Here is a 9,509-nt window from a genome sequence, read left to right as displayed (position 1 = left end):
CGTTCGTGAACGTGCATTGACAGACGCCGATGACGCGCATCAGGTGTGCGCGCGCTCAGCGTCTCCACATGTGTTTCAGTCACTCCGCACCACAGACAGTAAAGCGCAGCTCCTCATGACTGCAATTACAGCAATTACTAAAGATAACAACAATAATGATGATGAAGGAAAACTGACGAGAGACAGAAAGAGTCTCAATGGAGCCCTGCTAGAGAGGTACTGTTGATTTAAGTTAACTTTGTTGATTACAAAGCGAATTACATGACATTTTCTTATCGATATGTACAGTATGTGACTAAAAACTAGACATGTTTTACATTGTACAGTTAGAAATTGCGTGTGTATTGTGTTATGTCGAGGTAAATACAGTATTAAAATGATTATTAATTATTTTAAGAGACAATGCATGTGGATACTGTGAATATTAATGCCGACAGATGAATTATGATTTATTCACCAAACGTTGTGTCCTTCTGTTCGAAACTGAAAACGAGTGAGCGTGTTTATATTCACAAACTATGCATGCGATGTATGGTATTGTTTTTTAATCAGAACGTTTTACAATAAACAACACTTTGACAGCTTACAAACAATATTTTTAAAGTCATTTTTGCATTAGCATTATCAAAGCTAACGTTTCACATTTTATTATATTAGGTATTTATATTTATTAATCAAGATGAATAAATGCTGAGGACTACATATATACATTGTGTTAACTGAGACCATAAAATTGATCACACTTAATAAAAAAATCAATCAAATAGAACGCACACGAAAGTAATATATATTTTTAAAATAATATAACCGTATATAAAATGAAGAAATTCTGATATTATTTAAATGGAAAAAAAACGTTAATGTACTTTATAATTTACAATATTCACCAAAAAGCATGGATATAACACAGACATGCATATATGTAGGCTACAAATACATTCATACACATACAGTATGTACATGCACGCAAACACAATGTGATCTGTAAATAATTATAATAATAATGTTCAGTTTTTTAATGTAAAAGTTCTATTTAACTGATTAATTTAATAGTGATGTGTTTCCTTCATTCGCTGCACTGGTGATGTGTCCAGATGAATGAGCGCGAGTGTGTTTATCTCTACGTCCACTAAATCCTCTCGACATGCTTTGACCGTGAGTGGCTTCAGTCTGTCGGCGTTGTGAAGCGCAGCTTAACTGGTGGTCTGCGAGTGTGTCTACAATGCAAAAAATACCGGGATCCACAAAATGGGCTATATGCACACGGACTTTTAATTTTAAGCCAGGCAGCCCAAGGGCTTCCACTGAACTGTCTTTCTATTACAAAACTGTCACGTTTAATATCTGATTTCTTTAAAAATCAGTGATCTTTACTGCCTGTTTGATATACGATATGGAGTGGGTCACAGTTCGGACAAGAAGCACTGCATTAAGGTCCATTTCCGCCGCCATGTATTTAAAATATGACAGTTTATTTTACCCCAGTAAAATAATTCCCCCAGTAAATTTACCCCAGTAAAAATTCTGAGCTAGCCTGTTGCTACTTATGGCGTTAGTGGTTAACTTACTTTCATCTCGTTTTACGCTTGAACACCTAAAATAATGCTTAAGTCTATTTAACTAAATGTGTTGCAATTACATTAGAACAATGATGCAGTAAAAACAACCTTGTGAAATTGAAAATAGTCATGTTAAGCTTACACCGGAAGTTTATCGTTGGCTTTAAAACTCTAGCTGTACATGGAGCCCCATTTTTTTCATGCTGTCACAATGCAAATCAATAACATTAACCACTTTTACAATCTAACTAGATTGAACATAAAACAATTTAAGTTGTCCCAAAACAACCTTAAATTACAAATGAAATCAATACTAATCATGCTGATTTTGTTTGCTCACATCCCTAGTTTTGTGGTGAACAATTCATCTGTGCATGTCAGAAAAAAAAGTTTGTCGTTGTGATCTAAAATTGAAATTTACAAATGCAATTCCTGTTTGTTTTCAGTTAAACTCTCAGATCAGGTCTGTCTGAGTGTGACTTATAATGGGATGAGAGCAGAGTGAGGATCCACGTGCAGCTTTATTAGGAGATGTCAGACAGGCAATGGTCATTGGGTACAAACAGAAGCATGAGGGCAATCCAGAAACGTAGTCAACACAGTCAAATAGACCATAAAGGCAGCAAACAACAGAAAACAATAAACAAGGCAAGGGTCAAGGAACACGGAAAGACTAGACTAGGAAACTCTTTGTAGTGTAACAATAGTAAGACTCAGCCAAGTGTGTGTGTGTGTGCTGTTTATATAGTCCAACTGATTAGTCTATTAGTCCAACTATTAGTCTATTAATCTACAGTGATTCTCAACCACGTTCTTGGAGGACTACCAGCTCTGCACATTTTCCATGTCTCCTTAACCAAACACACCTGATTCAGATCGTCAGCTCATTAGCAGAGACTGAAAGACCTGGGTGTGACAGACAAAGGAGACATCTAAAACATGCAGTGCTGGTGGTCCTCCAGGAACGTGGTTGAGAAACACTGGTCTATAATGAGTTTCTAGCTGTGTAATCCGTGCAATCAGGGTGAGAACTGGAACTGGTGTGTGTGAGGTGCATGATGGGATTTGTAGTTCTTATCGGTGGCAGATTTGTCTGCAATTGCTAGATTGCTGGTGATCGTGACACTGAGATATTGGGCGGGAATAACATACTTAACCACGCCCCTCCAGCTGTCAGTCTTGATAACAAAAAGAAATTGTGAGCAGGAGGAGGAGTCTGTTAGTTTGTTAAAGCTCTCCTGAAACATTTTCCCCATCTTTCTGAGTGAATTGCCTAATTTATTGCATCCAATCAGCTCGCAGTAGATAACAATAAGCCACACCCACTGCTTTCTCATTTAATATTCAGCTTCTCTAGGAACTGCCTCGCAATATAAACAAAGCGGTCGCAGCTTCCGGTTCATGCAGGCTTTAAGAATCGTCTCTTCTGAAATAAGTAGTTTGAACAAGCAGCAATAGTCATTTATTGAGTGTATCTCTCAGCACCTCCTCTTTTCTGACTGACAGACACGACCGCCGGCTCCTGTTTCCATCCCTTCTCCTTCACAAAGACTTTTTCCAGTGGCTTTGTGTGTCCGTCCGTCCGCTGGTCATCGGCTGATGGAGATGATCATGGTTTCACTGCAGGGGAAAGTCTGAGCTCATTAATGAGCAGTAATGCTCCTCGTCCTCACTGTCTGATGAAGGCTTTGGTAGAATCAGTGATCCAACTCCTTCAGTTTGAGGAAAACAAAATGTGGTTGGTCCATTCCAGAGGCATTTTAGTGCAAAAAGAAGGAAATGGGTATCTAATATGCAAAAGTCTGTGAAAATAAGCAGCTTTTAATGGTAAAAAATATATTGATTGTAATTTTTTATAATCAGACTTGATATAAACAGTCTGCAGAAACACTTTGATTGACATTCTCCCTATGTACAAATCATCAGAGGGAGAAAGCCCCACCCACTAGTAGACCATCTCCCTCATTAGCATAGGATGTTAGTAATGTTTTTGAATCTGCCACTATGCTGACACACAGGCATTTGTAGCTCCGCCCTCTTCTGAAAAAGAGCACAATTTCATTTCAATTTAAAGCGACAGTCACCAAAGCACCACAATTGGGATCAAACCCTACAAGGGTCAGTTTTAGAGAGCTAGAGAGCATCACCTGTGTGCTATTTGGGGCTGAAACTTCACATACACACTCTAAGAACACCAGAGACTTATTTTATATATAAAGGTGCATAATTGGTTTACTTTAAGCTGAAACTGAAGGATATAAGCTTAATGGAAGTAAGGTAAATTTGGAAAGTTTGGACTTGAGATCAGTTTTGGGTAATTATATTTGTTTATTTGCCAACATATTTTTTGCACTTGCTTGAAAATGAGATGTTGTATCTTAAAAGGTTATCTTCTAAATAAATTCTTTATTGTAACTAATTAGAGATGTTACACATATTGTGAACAGCCATTATTATTGTGAATATTATTGTTTTTCCAAAATTAGGTATTTTTCATAAATATAAAAATGGAAGAATTGTAATTACTTTAAGTAAATCGAAATGTATTTATGTATTGGTTTTCACTGGTTCAGTGTGGTTGCTTTTATCATTTATTTTGTTTTATAGCGACAAATAATAGCTTTTTTTTCAATAAAAAAAAGAAATTAATTTTATTTTATTTTATTTTAAAAGTTTAAACTATTTTTAATTTAATTTTAAATGTTTTTTTATTAAATTAAATTAAATTAAATTAAATTAAATTAAATAAATTTTTTTATTTTATTTTATTTTTTCTTAATTTAATTTAATTTAATTTAATTTAATTTAATTTAATTTAATTTAATTTAATTTATTTATTTATTTATTTATTTATTTATTTATTTTTTATTTTATTTTATTTTATAACTTGAATTTATTTTATTTTACTTTGGCTTAGTCCCTTTATTCATCAGGGGTCGCCACAGCAGAATGAACCGGCAACTTATCCAGCATACGTTTTACACAGCGTATGCCCTCCAGTCGCAACCCATCACTGGGAAACATCCATACACACTCATTCACACACATAGAATGCAGCCAATTTAGTTAATCAATTCCCCTATAGCGCATGTGTTTTATTTTAAGTTCAAACACTGGAGGAAACCGGGGCACCCGGAGGAAACCAACATCAACACGGGGAGAACATGCAAACTCCACACAGAGATGCCAACTGCCAAAATATTATTATAACTCCGAAAACACGATGCACAAAGAAATGGTTCTACAAACCACTGAAGAACCTTTATTTACTTCATAAATGAGGTACATTTAAACTCATAGTGACTGTCAGTGAATGATTATGGCTGCGTCTGCTGGTCTTCAGCTCATCCTCATGCAATATTAACCCGTCTGATCTGCTCTTTATTTAAAACCGCAGACTTGGAGCGCATCGCGACTTCCCAGCAACCAGTGATCAATCAAATGCAACCAAATACTCATGATCATGTCTAAAACACAATGTTAAACTCAAAGTGGAGCATTGCTTCAAACAGAAGAAAATTGGCTTGCTTGTGGAATCTTTGCATATATTGCATCTGTTAAACTAGTGTTCATTCAAGTCTGATGTGTAGCTTGCATGGGTTTTCTTGTGCTTGCAATCTGCAAACAACTGTTACAGAGTTTTCAACCATTATCAACTGTTCCCACAAACAAAAAGGACATTCCAAGTTTTGGGTTTTAGACTAAGTTATAGCTAATGTCTTTAAGTTTTGTTTTATATCCATGCTCAAGTTGAAACCAACCATTATATATGCAACAGTAACAATAAAAGCTGTTCAGAATAATTAGCCCTCCACTTAAATCAGAATTATTTTATATTTTCACCCCCAATTTTTGTTTAACAGATTTTTTAAACACATTTCTAATCATAATAGTTTTAATAACTAATTTCCAAGAACTGATTTATTTTATCGTTGCCATGATGACAGCACATAATATTGACTAGTTATTTTTCAAGATAGTATTCAGCTTAAAGTGACATTTAAAGGCTTAACTAGGTTAATTAGGTTAATTAAGCAAGTAGGAGTAATTAGGCAAGTCGCTGTATAACTTGCCCCAAACAAACAACTAAAGGAAATTTGAAACGCACACCAAAAAAAATAAATAAATAAAGAAAACACATCTCGTGTCTTAAGAGGTTAACAATCCCCCCAACCTGTTTTCTCTTCCAGCATTGGTGCATTGGAAGATCTACACCTCAGTGTCTCCCTGTGAAAAATTCATCTCATTTAGACTATTTTTACCCAAGAAACAGAGCTCGGCGTTCCATCATGTACCATCCGACCCCTCTGCTGTCCCGCGGCCGCACGTTCGGCTGGTCGTCCTCCAGCTCCAGCATCAAACTGAAGCAAAATGGTCATGAATTCCCAAACCAGAGCTCATTTCACAGCCTGGAGGAGGCAGCAGTGTCCAGCGCGTCCCGCTCTCCTGTTTCACTGGAACTGGAGCCTGTAGTGAATAATGGATCAAGCGCACCCGTCGCTCCAGGTGGCCACACAAAAGAGCCACCGGCCCACAGCCAGCGCCGCCAGCCCGTCTCCATCCACAGCGGGCCCGGAGAGACGCTAGCCGCCGCTGCACGCTTCACGCACAGCCCTTACCACGCCAAGACTAGCATGCAGGGCGATGTGTACAACTTCCTAGAGAGACCCGCCGGCCTGAGGTGCTTCCTGTATCACTTCCTCGTGTGAGTAGAGCTGCTGGTATTCATCTAGTGTTGGTAAACATTAGCGGTGTAGTTATGGTTTTATTATGCTAAATCTGTACTTTTGGAAAGTTGACAGTCCTGGAGTGTGACCAAAGCTGTTATAAATAGCCTTTTGCTAATTAGCATTTTGTTATTGGTTATTTTATTAAGAATTTTCTAACATTAAATGCACAATAAACTCTATTTAAATATTGGCTAGTCAGCTTTTGAATATTTGAAGCTCATGGTTGGTTAATTGGGTAGTTGAATAGTTATGGTTTTATTATGCTAAATCAGTACTTTTTGACATTTAGTAAGTCAGTAAGGTGACATTAGCTTGAGTTTGACTAAAACTAAATAGCATTTTGCTTCCTGTGTCACTTCCTCGTGTAAGTAAAGCTGCTGGTTTTCATCTAGTGTTAGTAAACATTGCTTTAGTATGGTTATAGTTATGGTTTTATAATACTAAATGGGTACTTTTGGAGAATTGACAGTCCTGAAGTGTGACTAAAGCTGTTATAAATAGCATTTTGCTAATTAGCGTCTTGTTGGTTATTTTATTTACTTTTCTAACATTAAATGCATAACTCTATTTAAATATTTGCTAGTCAGCTTTTGAATATTTGAAGCTCATGGTTGGTTAATTGGGTCGATGAAGAGTTATGGTTTTATTATGCTGAATCAGTACTTTTTGACATTTAGTAAGTCAGTAAGTTGAAATTAGCTTGAGTTTGACTAAAGCTAAATAGTATTTTGCTTCCTGTGTCACTTCCTTGTGTAAGTAAAGCTGCTGGTTTTCATCCAGTGTTGGTAAACATTGCTTTATTAGGGGTATAGTTATGGTTTTATTATGCTAAATTGGTACTTTTAGAGAATTGACAGTCCTGGAGTGTGACCAAAGCTGTTATAAATAGCATTATGCTAATTAACGTCTTTTTGTTGGTTATTTTATTAATACTTTTCTAACATTAAATGCACAATAAACTCTATTTAAATATTGGCTAGTCAGCTTTTGAATATTGGAAGCTCATGGTTGGTTAATTGGGTAGTTGAATAGTTATGGTTTTATTATGCTAAATCAGTACTTTTTGATATTTAGTAAGTCAGTAAGGTGACATTAGGTTGAGTTTGACTAAAACTAAATAGCATTTTGTTTCTTGTATCACTTCCTCGTGTAAGTAAAGCTGCTGGTTTTCAGCTAGTGTTGGTAAACATTAGTTTATTATAGGTATAGTTATAGTTTTATTATGCTAAATTGGTTCTTTTAGAGAGTTGACAGTCCTGGAGTGTGACCAAAGCTGTTATAAATAGCATTTTGCTAATTAGCATCTTGTTATTGGTTATTTTATTAATACTTTTCTAACATTAAATGCATAACTCTATTTAAATATTTGCTTGTCAGCTTTTGAATATTTGAAGCTCATGGTTGGTTAATTGGGTAGTTGAATAGTTATGGTTTTATTATGCTAAATCAGTACTTTTTGACATTTAGTAAGTCAGTAAGGTGACATTAGCTTGAGTTTGACTAAAACTAAATAGCATTTTGCTTCCTGTGTCACTTCCTCGTGTGAGTAGAGCTGCTGGTTTTCATCTAGTGTTAGTAAACATTGCTTTATTAGGGGTATAGTTATAGTTTTATTATGCTAAATTGGTTCTTTTAGAGAATTGACAGTCCTGGAGTGTGACCAAAGCTGTTATAAATAGCATTTCGCTAATTAGCGTCTTTTTGTTGGTTATTTTTAAATACTTTTCTAACATTAAATGCATAATAAACCCTATTTAAATATTTGCTTGTCAGCTTTTGAAAATTTGAAGCTCATGGTTGGTTAATTGGGTAGTTGAATAGTTATGGTTTTATTATGTTAAATCAGTACTTTTTGACATTTAATAAGTCAGTAAGGTAACATTAGCTTGAGTTTGACTAAAACTAAATAGCATTTTGCTTCCTGTGTCACTTCCTCGTGTGAGTAGAGCTGCTGGTTTTCATCTAGTGTTAGTAAACATTGCTTTAGTATGTTATGGTTTTATTATGCTAAATGGGTATTTTTGGAGAGTTGACAGTCCTGAAGTGTGACCAAAGCTGTTATTAATGGCATTTTGCTGATTAGCATCTTATTTGTTAATGAGGTTTTATTTAATTTATGTGAATAGTGAGTAAACCTGTTGCCCTAAGATTATGTAAATTAAGTATGGGCACAATTTAAAAACCAACTGTTACAATGTGTTTGTTTATGTATTTGTTAATGTTAATTATTTATATACTGAAACAATGCATAAACATGTTGCCCTCCCTGCTGAAAAATCCAGCTTAAACCAGCCTAGGCTGGATGGCTGGTTTTAGCTGGTCGGCCAGGCTGGTTTTAGAGGGGTTTTGGCCACTTCCAGGCTGGTTTCCAGCCATTTCCAGCCTGGTCTTAGCTGGTCAGGCTGGAAAACGACCAGCCAAATCCAGCTAAAACCAGCTTGACCAGCCTGGTTTAAGCTGGATATAGCTGGTTTTGGCTGGACTCCCAGCTTGGCTTGGCTGGTCAAGCTGGTTTTAGCAGGTCATCTCCCAGCCTGACCAGCTAAGACCAGGCTGGAAATGGCTGGAAACCAGCCTGGAAGTGGCCAAAACCCCTCTAAAACCAGCCTGGTTGACCAGCTAAAACCAGCCAACCAGCTTAGGCTGGTTTAAGCTGGATTTTTTAGCAGGGCTAAGATTATGCAAATGAAGTATGTGCATAATTTAAAAAATGAAGTCAACCCAACAGTTAAAATGGGTTTACTCTCTTTTCAAGTCAAGTAACTAATCACTTTTTACAGTGTACTTTTATCACAAGTAATACATAGTGTAATCTATTTATATTATTATATTTAATTATAATTATACAAGTTTTATCATCCAGATTTCTTTAATTCAAAGTCTATGGTGGGTAATGGGGTTTTAATTGGCTATAATTGAGGATTAATATTGGTTTATTAGGGGTATAGTTGTGCTTTTTTTATGCTAAATCAGTACTTTTTGATATTTAGTAAGTCAGTAAGTTGACATTAGCTTGAGTTTAACTAAAACTAAATAGCATTTTGCTTCCTGTGTCACTTCCTCTTGAGAGAAGAGCTGCTTGTTTTCATCCAGTGTTGGTAAACATTGCTTTGTTAGGGGTATAGTTATGTTTTTTTAATGCTAAATTGGTACTTTTTGGAAAGTTAACATTTCCTGGAGTGACTAAAACTGTTTTAATGGCATTTTGCTAAATAGCAAA

The 9,509-nt window shown here is 35.9% G+C and overlaps 1 protein-coding gene across 47 annotated transcripts in view; it reads left to right on the top strand.

Moving 5' to 3' along the window:
* kcnq1.2 (potassium voltage-gated channel, KQT-like subfamily, member 1.2) overlaps positions 1 to 9,509 on the top strand; it is a 234,843-nt gene that overhangs the window by 11,961 nt on the left and 213,373 nt on the right. For 17 of the 47 annotated variants that reach the window (XR_012400074.1, XR_012400073.1, XR_012400075.1 and 14 more), the window contains exon 2: positions 5,750 to 6,264. The exons of 8 other annotated variants lie outside the window; for them this stretch is intronic. Coding sequence is in view for 30 of the 39 variants with exons in the window: in XM_073942544.1 (XP_073798645.1) it covers positions 5,849 to 6,264 (416 nt within the window). In the remaining 9 variants the exon portion in view is untranslated. Of the gene's footprint in view, positions 1 to 68; positions 217 to 3,065; positions 3,298 to 5,749; positions 6,265 to 9,509 lie in introns of those variants that run through there. 22 more of the 47 variants (XR_012400076.1, XR_012400081.1, XM_073942543.1 and 19 more) reach the window with 3 other exon arrangements.

Source organism: Danio rerio, chromosome 25 (assembly GCF_049306965.1).
Source record: "Danio rerio strain Tuebingen ecotype United States chromosome 25, GRCz12tu, whole genome shotgun sequence".
NCBI classification, from domain to species: domain Eukaryota; kingdom Metazoa; phylum Chordata; class Actinopteri; order Cypriniformes; family Danionidae; genus Danio; species Danio rerio.
The sequence above is the reverse complement of the archived record's forward strand: the minus strand, read 5'-3'. Positions and strand labels throughout refer to the sequence as shown.